Source organism: Lutzomyia longipalpis, chromosome 1 (assembly GCF_024334085.1).
Source record: "Lutzomyia longipalpis isolate SR_M1_2022 chromosome 1, ASM2433408v1".
NCBI classification, from domain to species: domain Eukaryota; kingdom Metazoa; phylum Arthropoda; class Insecta; order Diptera; family Psychodidae; genus Lutzomyia; species Lutzomyia longipalpis.
The window spans coordinates 23003470-23022015 of NC_074707.1; the positions used below are offsets into that span (position 1 = coordinate 23003470).

Sequence of the window (18546 nt, forward strand, 5' to 3'; positions counted from 1 at the left end):
ATAGCTCTATCTCACTTTCTCTCAACCAACAGCGCCATAACTTGCATCGGCTTATTTTGTCGACGATTTTGCCTAATCAACATTTTTCGGCTTTTCTCCCACAAAGTAAAAAGTTTTTTTAGTCGGTTTTCTGTGAAATTCATTCAATAATGGCTTTCATTTTCTTCTATAATCGTCTTTACTGCTGTCATTGCTTGAAACTCCTATTTTAATTGAAATCTCCGGAATAAAAACAAAAATTCTAAAGCGCCATCTACAGTGTCGCTTCATTCCAAAAGTCCCACCCACAATTTTCCCAAAAAAAAACAATAGAATTTGTCAAAAAGAAGAAACTTTTTTGGATGAGCATTTACACCATCTTCAAGATTCTGAAGATGCTCTATCAGCTTGCTTGGTATATTTTCTCATTTCTCCGTCACATTTGCTACATCCTCTGGCTCCTGTACAATGTGACCCTTGCGGGGATCCCTGTGATTTTGTGCCTGTGCGTTGCATCCCTCTTTGCCCGATTGCCTACACCAAGCCCCAAAATTCTCTCCACTGTACTGGGGGAGAAGAAAAAGGGCTACTTGCATTTTCCTGTGTTGCACCGTGGTGGGGGATTTGATACGCCGGAAAATTCATTGGCGGCTCTCAAGAAGGTATGAGGTCATTGCATTGATAGATGAGATCATCGGAGCACTCTTCTCAATTTTGCTCTTTCCATACTTGCAGTGTGCCTCCCAAAAATGCCCCCAGGTGCTACTTAATTTGGATGTAACAGCATGCGGAGAATTGGTCATTTTGCACAAATCAACACTCCAAAGAGCAGGACAATTTGCACAAATTGATAAGATAAACTTTGAATCCTTGCAAAATTTTAATATCTCCGAACATCATCCCCTAGCGTGAGTTTTAGAAAATTTATACTTTATTTTTCAGAGACCTAAAGAGTAAACCGTTTGATTGATTTCAGGACTCAATTCCCACCCGAACGAATACTTACTCTCGCAAACCTCGTTCCACAAGTTGAGAGGCTAAACCTCACAGTTTACCTCCTTTTATCGAGCAATTCAGCCATAGTTCCTGCACTCAAGTCAATAATTGCGAAAAATGAAAATTTCCCCCGAAATCGCATTGTTTTCTGCAGCAAATCTCCTCTGGACATCTTCCAGGTGAGCTCCAAAGTTTTCTTCAATGAAATGACTCTGATCTCAAATACATTTTACTTTATTATATTGCAGCTACGAAAGCAATTTCCCGACTTAATTTGTGGCCTGTGGCTGGTTAGGATTGAACCACCAAAGTTTGTTCCAGCTTTCTTCTCATCGCTCTTCACGGCAATTTTTGGTGCTCTAATCCGGAATATTATTGTGCCAGTGATTGGGATAAGTGTGGTCTTTATCGACAAGAATGAATTCAATCAGTGAGTATTTTTTTCCTTCTTTGTTTCTGTCTGTATCATAAGATTTGGCTTGATTTCTCTTTGAGGCAAGTGCTGGATTTATGGCGATATGTTGGTGTGCAGCCAATTGTTTATACGGTAAATTCCCCAAATGAGAAGAGATACTTCCAGCGTGCTATGAAAGTGCAATATTTGACGGATTCACTTCGTTCTGAGCCGGATTTGCTAATCAAACCAGATATTTCGTAAACATGCAGCTTGTGCTACTCTTTCATTGCATTTAACTCAAAAGATCTCTTTCCTATCGCAGCGAAGATACTCTATCTTCTTAGCAATAATATATTTTACAATTTATATAACATAAGTAATGTTTAAAAAAAGAGAGTTTCTATAAAAGCTTGTAGGAATCATGAAAAAAAAAAACGATTCACTCGTAGCCTGAGGTCAGTGTTTCAACCAAAGAATAATTTTGTATTTTATTTTTAATGTAAGAAAAAATTTATTTATGAAGAACATGAATTTAGAATAAGAAATATTTTCCACATAAAGTATTAGATCTTATCTCATCTACCTAGTGAGGCTCACTACGCAGTAGAATTAAGGCTTTTAGCGTGAATTTGTAGTAAACGTAAAATATACACAATTTCATTTGATGATACAACTTTTTTTAAATTAATATAAACACTTCTACATCCACTTAATAATCTCAAAAATTTTTTAAGTGTTCTCAAAAAAACGAGCATCTTAGCGCTTTCAGCGATGTTTCAGTTTATGTAAAAATCATCATCAATGCACCAAATATTCGTCTCACAGTAGGTGCCGAGCATAGCAACATAAATTACATATTTTGTGATTCATAAGAACACCGACATCGTACAATAATTAAAATTAATATGAATACAATTGTTAATATAAAAATTCCAAATAGAATTTTATCAACTGAAAAGATGTCCCTTCGGTCTTCTTTAGTATCCATTTGCATATCATTATCATTTTTGCATTGTGTTTCCAGATCTAAGCTATTTTCACAGAAAGTTGCATCTGTATACACTTCAAAATCATTTAAATCTTTTGATATGAAAAAGGGAAATTTCTGTAGAATTTTAGTTGGTAAACCTTGGGATTTATTGAAAGGCATATTAGCTGCAATAGCAATCATTATGCCTTCTTCTCGTTGATTATTGGGGAGTGTCTTACATTCCCATAGCACGAAAAAATCCTTGTCCACATAAACGGATCGGGTTTTGCTAGGAATACCCCAGCTCTGACAAACGGGAATCGATAATGGAAATTCATATTTTTTAAGGGAGCATTTAGTGAGACTATATGATATCGTTTTAGCTGTAGCGTTCATGGTAAAGAGAATTCTCGTAAAAGGAAGCGACTTAATATCAAATACACTAAATTCTTTCTTTACCATAATCAGTACAAAGTCCCCTGAGAACTCATTAATTACGAAACTCCAGCATCTAAGGTATTGTCCGTAGAAATTGTGGAAAAATGGTACATTTCCTGATTCATCGTGTAAAAGGTATACTGGCTTGTAAGAATAGATCCTAGCAATTTTTTCTGATGCAGCAAGAGGATTTTCATTGAAGATGATATTTTCGAAAAATCCCTCATTCGGACAAGATCCATTGTAGATCTTTCCAATGGATGATTGCAGGACAAGCAAGAAAACACCAACAAACAGGAACATTTCTCAAGGTAAACTGCTGCTAGAAACCACGAATCTAGCGATAAGTGAAAATCAATGTTAATGCCGATGATAATGGAATCTTGTGCAAGATTTTAGTGAAATCAATGGATCATAAAGAAGAATTATTCCCTCATTTATCAACTGCGGGCTCTCATGTGGAGTTGATATGTATCACACCAAAGGGGTTTTCCCACAAGGAAAATATCTCGTAATTCTCATTGTGATTGTTCATTGCGTTGGGTTTTATTGAGAGAGATTTTCTCTAGCGACAGTGATGGATAACAGTTATTCATGGAAATTATATCATGAGAAAATTTAATCAAGAATGGATTTATTTTTTATTGAAAAAATATGACTTGTAATTTTTTTCTTTGTTCAATTCCTCAACAACTCTTTTACGCAAAAAGCTTCTTCGCAAACTCATTGAGAAGATACAAAAAAAAACGAGAAAAATTTAGTTAGTTAAATTGCCAATTTATTAAACATTCCAGTCAGAGAGGTAATCGTGAAATTAGTGGGATTTTTCGGAGATGATTTAACTTATCAACATGGGGACACCTTCGCTTAGACACCAGAAACAGAGTTGATCCAGCTACGGATAACTGGAACACCGACACGGGCGTATACACCAGGGAAGTTGGGGTGAGCGCACTGGTGGCCGAAGGAGACAACACCATGCTGGAGATGAGCAAGGGTGGTCAATGGGCCGCCGGAATCACCCTGGCAGGCATCACGGCCGGGATGGGAAGCGCAGAGCATGCTAAAAGGAAAAGAATGATAAGTGAGGATTGAAAAAAAAAAAAAGAAATCTTGCTGTATGGAGTCTTACCTTGTGGTGATGATGTTTCCATAGGCAGATTGGCAGGCAGCGCGAGAGACGACTCCAACCTCAGCCCACTGTAGATTGGTAGCGAGGGATCCTTGCCATTGGGTGTGTCCCCATCCGTTGATGAGAGCACGAGCTCCAGCAGCCATATCTCCACCACTTCCAGCAAGGGAAACTGTGGCAATGTTGGTTCCGGCAAAGTTGGCAGTCACACGGAGGACAGCGACATCATTGTTGAGCTGGGATGGAACCTGGTACTGTGGGTGCATATGGACCTGGTCAGCCTGGAAGAGAACACCACCAGACAGACGGTTGGCGCTGCCACCACGGAAGGTCATCTGGCTAGCAGGGGCACCGGGAACGCAATGGGCAGCAGTGAGGGCCCAGCGGGCAGCAATCACAGAAGCACCACAGATGTGTCCACCATTGCGTCTCATAGACAGGGTGTAGGGGAAGTCAGCAATATTTGCATTCTGACCACCAACGATGAAACCATCGATATCCCGGTAGTATTTGGGGAAGGCGGCTATTTGCAAGAGATCATAGAAACACACATTTAGCACAAAATTCTAAGGGAAAATCACTTGGTCAGAGGAGGGAATGCTCACCTGCCGAAGCAAAGACCAGAGCCAACACGAGGAACAACTTCATGATTACGTTTCCACACAACAATTGTAGCTCCTTCCCAGCCAGCTTGGTCTTTTATACTCACCTGCGGGTCTCGGGATACGATATCTCGTATGGGGCAGACGAACTGCCCCGGACGTGGTCACCACTGTGTGAAGGGAACCCCTTATCACTCGATTTATTTGGGATTTGGGATCCGCGATAGGAATTCACAACGCATAGTCCAATAAATTCATTCACCAATCTGCGCTACTGATAAGGTGGTTTGGTCGCAAGTCTCTTAATTGTTCTCCATCTCAATGAATACGTAGTCCGCTAAAGGAAGATATGTGCGAATCGCGGAGGACTTTGAGGTGCGCACTAAATAATTGATTTGGGGTTTTCCCACAAAACTCTTTCATTGGAAAAACATAAAAGTTTAGCTCAAATTGTGAAAATTTTTGAGTGTAGTCTACAAGATCAGGCTATGTCTCAGAATTAATATTCAACAAAAGCTACAAATTACCATGAAAATCTTTTCCAATTGAGATATAAAAGCTAATATTTAGTTCGCATCAGAAGCTCAATGATCTTATCAATTTTTTTTTAAACAATAATATTAAGTTTAGAACAATTAATTCGATTTAAAAAGAAAAAAACTTAAAATCTTCAATATAAGGATCAAGCTTATTGGGAGTATTTAATTTATGTATTAAATGTGTTTAGTATGTGTGTAGAGATATGTTCCAAAATATTGAACTACACTTTATTGCTGGAAAATACGCTTCGGGCCTTGATTCAGTGAGTACTTAGTGAGACTTTCAGAGCGATATTCGATAAAGCGAATACGTCTTTGGAGCGCTCTAAAAGCCATCAATCATTTCATTCAAAATTCCCCAGAGTGGATGCTGATTTGGTTTTACAACAAAAAAATGGCACAACTAAAAAAAGTTCTCTGTCATTGTGTTTATTTAGAAAAGAAATTATAATATGGGAAACATGAAAGATCATTAAATTGGTGAGTTTTTGTCTTCCTGCGCCAGCATTTACAACACCACTGCACCAACTTCCCTGTTTCAGCAGTGAAAGTTTATTATAATCTCTCACATCTCGATGTGTGTTCACTAAAATAAAATCTATCTATTATAAAGTCTTAAAAGAGACTTGCTTTCTTCATAAATAAGGCTCCACAAAATAGAAAATAAAAATAATCTTACTTAAAATTCTAATATAGATTGTAAATAAAGTTGTGTTTCTTTTCTGTACGTAAACACTGAAAAGAAATTTTCTTTTTTTTTTTTTTCAAGAGAAAATGCCTTGAATTAAGTGTTGTGATATTCAGTTTAAGTTAAACATACTCGCTGTACTGCCGAATTTGCTAAAATGAAGGAAATCTTGGTCATATTTTCTTGTTTCTTTTTTATGTTTTCTTACCAAACCTACACGATTCCGCATTTTAGAAAAAAACCACCCCTTTATACAGATAAATTCATTATTGCGCCTATGATACGTTTTTCTTTCATTCAACTATTCTCATTTTGATTTTTATTATTCACTTTCCAGTTTTTCTTTATTTTCAATTTTTTTTGCAAGATGTTTTTTTTACCTTGATTTAATAACTAAAAATATATTATTTTTTTGAAGTATGTGTTTGTGTGTTTTTTTTATGGTAGATTCTTTTAAAGATTAATTTGTTAATTGTTTTATCCTTGATTTAATTTACACTATATTTATATTTTTAATTAAAATAATGATTAAAATATCCCCGTGTGATACAGTGATTCAGGAAATTAAGCAACTACTCTTTTCCTGTGTATTTCCATTGTCCCGTTCAATTTGTTGCAAGAGGGAATGAAAAATATCGGCCACAGACTGAGGACGAGAGAAAAAAAAAACAATTAGAATTTTCTTTTAGGCACGCAAGGTATCAATTGGGAACAAATTTCGGATGAAGGTTATAAACCAATTATTATAGGCGGACGGTAAAAGGACATTACCTCATTTTGTTTAGCAGACGTCTCTAAGAAAGTCGCTTTCCAAGCTTCAGCCATTTTTTTGCCCTCCTCAGTTGATACAGCTCGCTCTTGGTGTAAATCAGTCTTGTTCCCAACAAGAACCACTGGAACGCTGGAAAAAAGAAAAAAATATTAATACATTTTTAAATTCTTCTTGTTAAGTTACTTAAAGTTTTCAATACAAATTTAGAGCAATTCGATACACTTGGATTGATATAGGAATAATAATAAGATAATTTCCTGCTGTTAGTCCTTTTCCTTATTATAGGAAAGCTAAAACAGATTTTGTTATTCAAATCACCCCACTTTACGGTAATGAAAAAAAAATCATGAATTAATCCTGAGTATAATATAAAGAGAAGTTGATTGAATAACGAGAGGCCAGGCGTGGTTTGATACAAAAATAAAACACACGTGCTTCAACTTCAATAGGATTTAGCGCAATGCTAAAAGGTCGTTATCGCAATTCTTCTAGTATAAACTGATTTTAACCAGTTAATCATGTTGTACGCATTTAAATTGCGAATTGATCTACAGCTGATGATAATTTGTTTGGGAATTCGAAGCTTTTACCCAAAAAGCAATCATTTAACCGCATATATACAAATAATTAAACTATCTGGTACTATTTTCCTAAAATAGATATTAATTAAGAATATCCTTTCAATCCTGTTGCTTAATTGGGTCACATGTCATTATGAATTAGATGGAGCGCGCAAAAGCTTTCCTAGGTATTTAATTGAAAAACCACACAACACTTACTGAGCACTTCCCATTACATCACTGAGCTTCTCGTAGATAATTTGAATGACTTCGAAGGATTTCCGGCTGGTGATTGAGTACACGAGAACATATCCGTGAAAATCCATGCTGTACTGCGCTGGGAATATGCTGTACTCATCCTGACCCGCTGTATCAACAAGTTTTACCTCGTAGTCAGTCGAATTAACTCTGGTGAGCTTTGTGAATGCTAAAATGCAGAGAATTTGAAAAAAAAAGAGTAAGCATGAGATAATCTTCACCACCACACACTGGGCTTCATCGGTGGGCACGCGAAAGCTTCCCCATGCATGGAAAGTCCATGAAAAGAGACTTTAGCGTTTTTATTGCGTAGTTTCTCCTCTCCGTGTCAACTCAATTTCCCATTAATTGTGCGATATTTCCACACTACTACGAGGATGATATTCGCGAATGGGGTGATTGGGGGCACCAGGCGGTGGTGTGTGCCTCAAAGTGAAATGAATGAGAGACAAGTACGCGGTTTTAGGGAGATAAGAAAGATACTCACTATTTTCAATTGTTGGGTCATAAGAATCCACAAATTGACCTTGTACGAACTGGATGCTGAGGGAGGATTTTCCTGAAATTGCCACAGAGAAAACAAAATGAGAATGTGACGGGAAAACCTGGTCAGTGGGGAGGAAAAACCCCGTGTCCTCAATTTCGTGACAGCTGAGAAATGCTTTTCCCTACCAACACTTCTGTATCCCATCATGGCAATATTTCGCTCCTTTGCTGGCATTGTGGCAGTCCAGATGCTTCTCCTAGACACTAATGTAGAAATATACGGTGCAAATTGACCGCGGAAGATGGGGGAACACTAGGAAAATTCACTAAAAGGGCAAAGTTTTCTCACACACAATATTTTCTCCGCGCAGTTTGTTAGTAGGCCAGGAAAATTAGCCAAAAATGGCGGAAAAGCTTACACAAATTCGAAGACGGCTAAATTTTGCACCATTCGATAGCAAAAATTCAAAGAAATCTTGTTTGTTTGGACGAAAACTGCGCTTATGTGGTTGTTTTTTTCACAAAATGCGATTTAATATTTTCAATACAATTTTCTATAGAAGCCATTGAATGAACAGGTGGCGCCGCGAGTAGTTCAACATTATAAATTCAATTTGATATTTTAACCTCAAAATAAATGTTTTTGTTTTCATTTTTGTGTTCGCGTCTATACCGTACGTCCGGAATACGTGAGTTTTTGGTGGTGCCCCACGCTTTGGGCAAGCATGTGACCTTGATCGTGTTGTGAAATTATTATTGTCACACCGGGACGCTTTATTGATTTCCTTTAAATATTAAAAGAAATCTCCGTCGGTGCATATGATCTTGTACTCAATCAGCCCAACCGGATGCTGGAAATCAGATTCTCTTGTAAATCCATTCCGACTGTCAAAAGCCACGTGAGGTACGCCGGATATCGCTGAATTTCATCGGGAAGAAATACCTGTAAGTAAATATTGATTCCTTGAAGCTCTCTGTCAATCACAACATTCATCAAATTATCGCATTCTGTCAGGTGAGCACCGCATCCAGAGGTTCTTCTCAACCATTGTCTACGTGAGTGTCTTCTCGGCGATCGAATGCGGGATCCTGGCGATCATTTATGGCACCTACATTGCCCGTGTGATGCGCTTCAATCGAACCAGACCACCAAGAAACTCGCAAGCAAACTTGATAAAGCAACGTGTACGGGCAGCTTCTATTCTTCTCGAAGGACCTTCCTACTTGAGTCCCAAAGTGGGCCTATTGAGCGACACCTGTTCTCACCCAACAACTGATTCAGGATCCCAGTGGAGTCGCTGACCCAACATCACGGAACCCCATTCACGCAATACCAGCAAAATAAGCTACTACTCAGATACACGGAAACCCCACAGGAAGTGTCCACACGAAAGGCACGATTTGCTGTAAAAATTAGAATTAGACAAGGAATCACGCTCGATAAGTTTAGGTCATTTTATTAGCAAGCTTTTACTGTTTTTAATTCTCAAGTTGTTTATTCTGTATAAAAAGATCATTCAAGGGGGGAAATCGTTATGATTGTGTGTGTGTGGGTGTTAAATAAGACCGGAAAGGCAAAGAAAATTAAATAAAAGTATAGAAGAAATGTAAGGCAATTTAATTTTACGAAGGTGGAAGAGTGATTGCTTTCACTTCGGAATTCATCTGCATGAGACCCTGATTCAGATGAAGATTGTGATCCTGCAGGAAGCTTGTATAGTCCATTAAGGTTCTCATGTAGTTCCATAGGGCATGCCAAAATAAATTCATTCATTCATTATGAGGGGTACGCCTGCTTCTTCAGCAATTCCGCCACATCGGTATTTTGCTGCAACCCTCGAAAAAACCCCGCATTGCATCCGGAAGTGGTCTGGTTCGATTGAAGCGCATCACACGGGCAATGTAGGTGCCATAAATGATCGCCAGGATCCCGCATTCGATCGCCGAGAAGACACTCACGTAGACAATGGTTGAGGAGAACCTCTGGATGCGGTGCTCACCTGACAGAATGCGATAATTTGATGAATGTTGTGATTGACAGAGAGCTCCAAGGAATCAATATTTACTTACAGGTATTTCTTCCCGATGAAATTCAGCGATATCCGGCGTACCTCGCGTGGCTTTTGACAGTCGGAATGGATTTACAAGAGAATCTGATTTCCAGCATCCGGTTGGGCTGATTGAGTACAAGATCATATGCACCGACGGAGATTTCTTTTAATATTTAAAGGAAATCAATAAAGCGTCCCGGTGTGACAATAATAATTTCACAACACGATCAAGGTCACATGCTTGCCCAAAGCGTGGGGCACCACCAAAAACTCACGTATTCCGGACGTACGGTATAGACGCGAACACAAAAATGAAAACAAAAACATTTATTTTGAGGTTAAAATATCAAATTGAATTTATAATGTTGAACTACTCGCGGCGCCACCTGTTCATTCAATGGCTTCTATAGAAAATTGTATGGAAAATATTAAATCGCATTTTGTGAAAAAAGCAACCACATAAGCGCAGTTTTCGTCCAAACAAACAAGATTTCTTTGAATTTTTGCTATCGAATGGTGCAAAATTTAGCCATCTTCGAATTTGTGTAAGGCCAAAAATTAACTTTCCTGGGCTATAGTGACACAATACAATTTGACATATGGCACATTTGATAGGTTTCTCCATGGGCCCTGACGGACGCTAAAATTTTGACAACTGTTTTTCTTTGCGGTGCTTGTGTGCATAAGCCGGAATTGAAAATTGTAAATTATTCTGGGAAATAGTGATTTTCTCAAGCAAATCTCGGCATTTTCACCAAGTTGGTGAGCTGCGCAAGTGGAATTGTGTGCAGAAAGTGTGGCATTTGGGCAGTCTGACCGCGTGAGAGGGCTCCAAAAGTATGGCTTCTTTGCCGAAAAAAGTAAAAACGGAGGATGGAAATAGGCAGGAGATGAATGAGGAGGAATCTGAGGCTCTGGAACACATAGATGCGTGTCAAAATGAGATTGATGCACTCAATGAAAAGGCCAGTGAGGAGATACTCAAAGTTGAACAGAAATACAACAAGCTGCGGAAGCCTCTCTTTGAGAAGAGGAATCAAATTATCAAGCGCATTCCAAGCTTCTGGGTTACAGCCATTGTAAACCATCCGCAAATCTCATCGATTCTGGAGGAAGAGGAAGAAGAGTGTCTCCACTATTTGGAGAAATTGGTTGTGGAGGAGTTTGACGATATCAAATCTGGCTATCGTCTCAAGTTTTTCTTCGAGAAGAACCCCTTCTTTGAGAATGAGCTCATCACCAAGGAATTCTCCCTTGGATCGAGCGGTAAGGATTCAATAAGATTTTTTTTTAAATAGATTTTCTTTGGCTAAACATAATGAACTATTTAATTTTTCTTTTAGACGGACCTACCTCCACAAGCACCACAATTACTTGGCGTGAAGGAAGGGATCTGCTCAAGGCTCTGCAGTTCAAGCCAGCAGCCAACCGGAGAAAGAGAAACCTGGAATTTAAATCTTTCTTCGATTGGTTCACTGATAATTCTGATCCCATCAATGATGAAATTGCTGAAGTGAGTATTTTCTCTTTTTTTTCTCTAATTCTGGTCAATTTTGAGCATTTCTGAAAATAAAATATTTTTGATGCAGCTGATCAAGGATGATTTGTGGCCAAATCCCCTGCAGTACTACCTTGTACCGGATATTGAGGTAGAGCCAGAGGAGAATGATGAGAACAGCGAAGAATATGGTGAGGAGGAGAACTTTGATGAAGACGAAGAAGGGGCAGAGCAAAAGTAGACACATTTGGAGACAGTATTCCAACATTTTGTGTGTGTGTTTTTAGCAGCCAGAGCAGAACAATTGGATTTTAATCGTAAGAGGATATCTTTGCATATTCTATCCATTTCACTGTTGTAACAGAGAAGCTTCTCCTTTTTGTGCTCCAAGGATGCACAATTAAAATTTTAAGAAAAAGAGGAAGCCCAATTCGTTTATAGATCCGCATTTTCTTGGTGATCTATTCACAAAATTATAGACAACATGATCAAATCAACAAAATAAAAGATAATCCATTGTGTCCAAGAAAGACTTTCTTTCTTTCTTCAAAACACCACAGCTATACACAGTTCAATGGCTTTGAGCAACATTGTTTATGAGAATGATTTTCTTTTCATTTATAGATATGGTTTTTAGGTGATGCGTAACATGGGGGGTATGTATTCTTTGACATATGAATACCCTCTTCTTGAATACCCTCTTCATAAGGGATATATTATACATACAGGGAGGAATGCAATTTTTTCTTTTAGACGGGGGGATATTTCAAGGCGTTGGGAGTCGAAAAGTCAGCATTTGGTATGTATAAAGAAGGGAAGTGGGTTCACAATTTCTTTGGTCATTAGTTTTGTTATGAAATTCGACTAGAATGCAAGGAAATACGCAGCATGATTGATGATTTTACAGTGTATGGCAGTAGCAGTACTTCCTCAGTTCCGGCAGGGTCTCCATGATACATCTCGCTTGATCTCCATATTGATTCACGCGGGAAATGTCAGACATCCTCACGGAGAATGCATGCATTGCAATATCGTGTGTCACGCTGGCCTCAAAGATTGCTCCTCCGGGGATCGTGGTCAGCTTTACTTGGTACATTTCTGAGAAAACTTGCGTTGTTGACGATAGGTCCGCCAGGAAACCATCAAAGTCTTTGTTCTGTTTGAAGCGCAGCAAATTGTCGTGTGGAGCAAGTTTTGCTGCCCAATTTATCTCACTGAGCGTAATGTGGCTGCATAGTGCACGATATTCGTGCGTAAATTGGTTGATGGCATCGACAACGGCCACAGCTGCTCGTACAACAACATCCGTTGCAGTATCATTTATTGGGCGCCAATTGAGGCAGGCACACCAATGGGGTTCAATCCACGCATCAGCACATGATCGTGTTTCCGGGATGCGGTCGAAAAGAGAAATTCCTCGAGAATGCTCATTTCGGGAGGCTCTTGCATCGTCTGTTTGCAATTCTAAAACAAAATTCAAATCATAAGAAATTAAGGGCAATTTATCTTTAAATATTCCACATATTTTTAGATCCAGGAAAGTAAACAACTTACTCAAAAGATCCTTCAACGTGGCGTGAACATCAAAGGGAGTCACCAGTCTCTGAGTATTCTCTTTGAAATTGCTATAGGCCTGTGGAAATTTATTTTTCCACCATTCTGGGAAGACAAAGGCAAAGAAAGGTAGTCTTTCCTCCTGTTTTCCCTGTAGAGTATTCCTCACTTCAGCAAAACGATTCCCATGATCAGACATCACAATAAGTAGTGTGTTATTGAGCACACTGCGTGAATGCAGCTCCTTTAGCCATGCTGTAAAATCATCATCTGCAACACCCACCAAGTTGATGGAATCGTGCGACAATTCACCGTGGAAACTAAAGACGAATCTTGGTGTTTTTGTGTACTTCAGCATAAACTGAAATTTGAAATAAAAATTAGAGTGTTAGGAAATTTCATTAGGATTTACTATCTCACTTCTTTCGTGTATTCCAGCATAGTTCTGTGACGTGGTAGATGGCCTACACAGAGTTTTCTGTACTGGTTTAATTCCCCTTTGATAGCCAAGTAGTAGGTTCTCATGTAGTGATGTGTCGGCTGCTCATCGAATCCATTGAGACGATACGAAAATGTTCCAATATCTGGTACATCCTCATTAAATGCAGTCACGTATCCTTCTTTCTGGTAGTCATTCCAAATCATTGGATACACATTGACAAAATTCGAATTTCTCATCCTCTTTCGTGTTTCTGGCAGCTCTAGTTCCGTCAATCCCGTCAGTAGTGGTATGAGAGCCTGGGGTGTTCCATCCCCAACAACATTGTATCCCTTGAGAACGTCCCCATGGAGATCTTCAGTGAGATATGCAAAGGATTTTGGGAGTTTTCGCATAAAGGCATTGCGACTGAGTGAATCATAGCCGTACATGAGAACATTGAGCCTCCCATTTATCCCATAATTTCCTGCATTAACTCCATCCCTCACACCGAGTACTGTTCCATGCCAACGTTCACTTCTGTCCAATTTGTGGCATTTTACACGTGCAAAGTCCGACCGTGTGAGCTTATAGGTCTCTTCCGTGCTAACTGGGGAACCCAACTCGATGCGGAAGTCATCAACGCGGATAATATCAGAAAAATCACAGCGAATCCTTCCTTTCCTCACCATCACAGCTGGTCGTATGAAGCACGTGGATCTCTCACACTTCACCCAATCATCACCTTCCTCTCCGCAGTCTATAGGTGGCTCATCATGCAAAAAGTTCATCATCTCTGGCGAATAGAGCGGCAAATCTGGCATACGACATTGTCCCTGATTTTCGTCCGACTGTATACTCTCTTCAATTTGTTCCCTAAAGAAAAAAAAGCGTGTTTTCTTTAGTTTTTAATTATTTTTCATGAATTTACAATGGGAAATTAAAAATGAAATAATTTTCAGAAATTATTTAAATTGAATTCATTTCTTGGTGGTAATATTCAAAGGGTGTGCCAATTGAAGTGTCATGTAAATTATTATACGAAAAGATGGAAAAGATACTTACAATTTTTGGCGATTATCTCCAAAATTGTCCCGATTGCCAAAGATGTGAACAAGAAGGAAGTAAATCCCACAGACGACAATCACAGAGATGATATGGCGTTTTGAAATCTTTCTCAATTTGTTCATTTTGTTGCAAAATATTCAACGTTGAAGTCAGTCTATTCCAATTTAATCTTACTGCTTTTGGAGTTTCCCTCAATTTCTCATCATTGTCATTCTTGTTGGTTCTCCTCTTCGTTCGTGTTCCTGAAACAGAGACAATAGAATGCTGGGGGGAATTATTAGAATTCTGTGGGCAATCGAGTGGTGGATGTGAGGATTGATATTCGCTCTTGTGGTTTAATTCGGCACACATCTGAGTTTGAGGAAAATTTGCATATTTTAACATCAAAATGGAATCCTGTGTAGTGAGGGGATGAAAATGTCCTCTCTAGAAGCCCTCTAAGCTTATTCATACCCTAATAAAATATGTACAATTCGTTGAATAGGACGAAATATTTAAAGTAAAATTTTCTTTTATATCCAAAAATAAACCACATTTGAATTTTATTCATAAAAGAGACCACACTCAATTTGCCTTTCAAAAAATAAGCCTTTCTGCGGCTCTTTCGAGGTAGTTTTCTTCATTTAGAACCCAACACACTGCTTGGGAGTATATAAAAAGCAAAGGACATAAAAATTGATATTGCTACTTTATCGTTTTGAAATGTTCTTCTGCCTCTTCAGCAAATTGGACAAGGAAGTACGTTCATGAAGAAAGGAATACTAAAAGGAGAATATTGGAAAATCAACTTGCCCCCTTTTGGGGAGGATAATACCAAAAAATTGTTTTTGGGAGAAACTTGAAATAGCTCGCTCCATTCACCGTAAAATCCAATAAAAGTGATTTTTTTTTCAAGAGAGAAAAGAGAAGCGGAAAAGCTTAACTGGATGGAAGCTGGTGGAAAATATTCAATATGATATGAAGAACAGAAACAAACCCTTGCATGCATTACATGGAAAATCCTTTCTCACTGAGAATTTCCCGCCACTTTTTTCCTCTCATACAAATGAAGGACTTTGTGAGGGAGAAGGTGGTTTGCTTTTATTCCTCGAACTGCACTACTGGATGGGAAAATTCTCGGAAAAAAGTTCACTGCATTTCTGTTGTGGTTTGAAGAGCTTTTTTGTGTGGAGAATACTTTTTCATTTGTGTAGAGATTTCCAAGTTGAAAAGCATTCAAATGAAAATTGGAAATTTTACAGTTCACAGAATTTCTGCATCATGAACTTTTGAACTTCTACACCAGATACAAACAGACATTCCACATCCCACTCAGTAATTGCAACGAAATAGGAAATGAGCAGATAACACAGTGTGGTGCAGCAAAGACATGCATTGTTAAAGCTCTTTAAGTTGTAAATTATATAGAAGACTATATAATTGAGTCTATTAAAAGAAATTGCCCTTTACATTATTATGTAAAAACGCAAAAGAGATTAGAGTTTATTCTAATCTCAGTATATTCATCTCAAGGAAAGAATTCTCGAGGATTTTCTGATTATTTTACTATACACAAAATTACCGAAAATTCTCAATTTTTGTAATAAATATTTATTCTAAAATAAACAATTTTCGTATGTTAAATGCAGGTTATTAATATTTTATATTTCCACTTATCACATGGCATTGATTTTAAAAGTTAGTAATTTATTGAATAAATGTAATGAGAAATAAACAGAAATATCTTATTTTCAAACCCATTAATTTGTGTGAATAATTGAAAAAGAAGCATTTACCACTCTATTATATTCTACAAAGTGGAACACAATAGAGGATTCCAATCGTACAATATCGATAAATTTTAATTACAGGTTTTGTAGTAAACTAAAATTTATTGTGGTTTGTTAGCAATGTATACGACGACTATATCAAAATTAATTAAATTTTCCCCAAGAAACGTTTAGAAGAATTTTCATCTTAAGATAACGCTCTCGCGATAATCATTTTTGCATATAATTTGTATGTAATCTCTGTAGTATTTTTTCTATGTAATTTCATTACAAAAAAAAATTCTACACAAAAAAATACAGAAAATATAAACATGTAAATCAAAATGTCAAAAAACATTTGTAAGGCAAATTGATTAAAATTCATTCATTCAATTCATCTGTGAGGTTCTGGTAAATTTTTTTTCTTTGTCCATTTCGTGAAAAACTTTAAATTGAATTGTATCATTGAATGAAAATTTAATTATTAATACACGCGGTAAGTACCACTCGATAGTAAGAAAAAAGTAAGATTGAAAATAAGGCGTTGGAATAAAGATTTATTTTAGTCTCAATGAGGAAAAGAAATATTGTAAAAGCAACCAAGTGAAACATTTTTTTTTCAGAGATCACATATCGTCAACATGTGGCCGCAAAATTTCAATGAGTATGAAAGAAGGAATAAAAAAAAATTGCGAGAGTTCTAATATGGAGTCTCTTGATAAATTAAATGTTTTCGCACAAATAATTTCTCAGAAGGGGAAATACAACAAAAACTGTGAAGATCACTATGTGATCTTCAATTAACAATGAATGCAAAGTCCATGAAGCTTCATCGGCAAATCTATAAAGTATAGTAAATGAATTTCGAGTTAGTTTTTCCCCAATCAACAGACCTGAAAGCATATCTTTAGATAAAATTTGAAGGTTTTCAAATTAAGAATTTTTAGCTGTGATTTGAACTGTTGCGTATACGCATCATAAAATTAATTATTTTGTAGCTTCATATTGACCATTACAGCAAGAAGATTGAACAACAAATATTTGACTATTTTATTTGTAATTCAAACAATATTTACGTGCATTAATTTCTAAAAACAACTAGAATTATTTCATTACTTTTTTTTAGGTATTATACCTACTGTTTGTGTTGAATAAAATACAAATCTGCACGTGCTTTTTTTACTCCACCTCTCTTGATGTTCTATTTTTTTTTCTCCACAATATAGTTTGCGTGCGTGTTTAACTTTGATATTCATAAATTGCAACTTCCTCTGCCTTTACTACATCCATGAAGTTTAAAAAAGAAAAAAATCAATACCATACGTGACATTCATTGAAAATTTAATATCACGTTATCACGAGGAATTGATTGTGTTAAAAAAAATTTTAGTATGAAGCGAATTTACAGCTTAAAACTTCACCGTATGCAAATTGATGCTTATATCCGACAAATATATACACGACAAAAGAATAAATGAAGAATTTTAATGTGTTAAATACTTTACATTCCTTTAAACACACGACTTTAAAAAATAGATTAAGAAAAACATAAAAAGTAGCAACAATGGAATATTATTTTGATATGCAATTTCCAAGTGCAAAATTACTGCGTGCGCAAAACGGCAGGTGGTCCGAGGAGAATTGCACTCACCTCTGTGTGGGGTTGGAAAAGCTCGGGGTGGAATTCCTTGCGAAAAATGACTCACAATGTTGGGCAACACCCTGAAGATTTTTCCACTAAATACTTCCAATGAGGATTCTCCATTTAATTCTCACAACACATTTTCTTGTTTTTTCCTCAAAAGTTTTTCCCATAAAGCTCCTCGATGGATCATAGATTTTTTTTAGCCAAAAATTAAACACAACTTTTTGCAATTCCAACAAAATGTGACCATTTAGCACCACTAGAAATTACATTTTTAACACTTATTCGGCGCTTTGGATGAATTTTCGCAACTCTCACGATCGTTCTACACCAAAAGAAATAACTTTGAATATGTAATGTATGGCCTCTGTGTGCGAAAACTTGTGATTTTCACTGAATTTTCCTTCTTTTCGTCACTTGTGCAGCTCCTGTGTATATTTCGGGGAGCGTGTTTCATTGCGAATGACGAGAACTGGTGGAACTGCTCCAAAATTCCCCCTTATTGACTCTCTTCAGCACTGCCGCTCTCGCAGAATCACTCTCACAGTTGGATTCTCGTGCTCAAGTTTGCGCACATACCGTCTAGCCGGCATCGCGGGAAGTTAGCAGCTGACTCGGGCGGGCTTTTTTTGCGCAAAATCCCCCCAACAGTGAGAATATAATCACAAGGAGAGTCCCCCCACGCCATGCTCTTAAGATGTTGTTGAAAAACTTCAAATACATAGGCCCCTGCCAAGATTCCTCCTG

The 18546-nt window shown here is 37.5% G+C and overlaps 5 protein-coding genes and 2 long non-coding RNA genes across 9 annotated transcripts; 3 read left to right on the plus strand and 4 right to left on the minus strand.

Moving 5' to 3' along the window:
* Window positions 1-51: 51 nt before the first annotated feature.
* On the plus strand, window positions 52-2042 carry LOC129797222 (glycerophosphodiester phosphodiesterase 1). Its single transcript, XM_055839594.1, has 5 exons — window positions 52-641; window positions 715-887; window positions 956-1154; window positions 1224-1405; window positions 1471-2042. Exons 1-5 carry the CDS (start codon window positions 342-344, stop codon window positions 1631-1633), a joined length of 1017 nt encoding a protein of 338 aa, XP_055695569.1. The 5' UTR covers window positions 52-341; the 3' UTR covers window positions 1634-2042.
* Window positions 2043-3536: 1494 nt separating this feature from the next.
* On the minus strand, window positions 3537-5119 carry LOC129797227 (uncharacterized). Of its 2 annotated transcripts, XM_055839599.1 has the most exons (4): window positions 5042-5114; window positions 4518-4851; window positions 3913-4435; window positions 3537-3843 (listed from the first exon to the last, which is right to left on the minus strand). In XM_055839599.1, exons 2-4 carry the CDS (start codon window positions 4558-4560, stop codon window positions 3648-3650), a joined length of 762 nt encoding a protein of 253 aa, XP_055695574.1. In that variant the 5' UTR covers window positions 4561-4851; window positions 5042-5114; the 3' UTR covers window positions 3537-3647. The 2 variants fall into 2 exon arrangements, with proteins under 2 accessions (XP_055695574.1, XP_055695573.1); XM_055839598.1 differs by having other exon boundaries at window positions 4518-5119.
* Window positions 5120-5466: 347 nt separating this feature from the next.
* LOC129797232 (GTP-binding protein Rheb homolog) lies at window positions 5467-8112 on the minus strand. The gene is made up of 5 exons (XM_055839605.1): window positions 8004-8112; window positions 7819-7890; window positions 7293-7500; window positions 6513-6642; window positions 5467-6387 (listed from the first exon to the last, which is right to left on the minus strand). Exons 1-5 carry the CDS (start codon window positions 8050-8052, stop codon window positions 6298-6300), a joined length of 549 nt encoding a protein of 182 aa, XP_055695580.1. The 5' UTR covers window positions 8053-8112; the 3' UTR covers window positions 5467-6297.
* Window positions 8113-8504: 392 nt separating this feature from the next.
* On the plus strand, window positions 8505-9423 carry LOC129797235 (uncharacterized). The gene is made up of 2 exons (XR_008751313.1): window positions 8505-8762; window positions 8833-9423. It is a non-coding gene; the product is annotated as an uncharacterized LOC129797235 (long non-coding RNA).
* On the minus strand, window positions 9249-10447 carry LOC129797236 (uncharacterized). Its single transcript, XR_008751314.1, has 2 exons — window positions 9888-10447; window positions 9249-9817 (listed from the first exon to the last, which is right to left on the minus strand). It is a non-coding gene; the product is annotated as an uncharacterized LOC129797236 (long non-coding RNA).
* On the plus strand, window positions 10444-11896 carry LOC129797228 (protein SET). Its single transcript, XM_055839601.1, has 3 exons — window positions 10444-11134; window positions 11212-11381; window positions 11458-11896. The coding sequence occupies exons 1-3, from the start codon at window positions 10708-10710 to the stop codon at window positions 11605-11607; spliced, it is 747 nt and encodes a 248-aa protein (XP_055695576.1). The 5' UTR covers window positions 10444-10707; the 3' UTR covers window positions 11608-11896.
* Window positions 11883-18532, minus strand: LOC129797208 (uncharacterized). Of its 2 annotated transcripts, none has more exons than XM_055839566.1 (5): window positions 17806-18532; window positions 14404-14648; window positions 13341-14214; window positions 12921-13281; window positions 11883-12830 (listed from the first exon to the last, which is right to left on the minus strand). In XM_055839566.1, exons 2-5 carry the CDS (start codon window positions 14526-14528, stop codon window positions 12268-12270), a joined length of 1923 nt encoding a protein of 640 aa, XP_055695541.1. In that variant the 5' UTR covers window positions 14529-14648; window positions 17806-18532; the 3' UTR covers window positions 11883-12267. The 2 variants fall into 2 exon arrangements, with proteins under 2 accessions (XP_055695541.1, XP_055695540.1); XM_055839565.1 differs by having other exon boundaries at window positions 14404-14670.
* Between the last annotated feature and the right edge of the window lie 14 nt (window positions 18533-18546).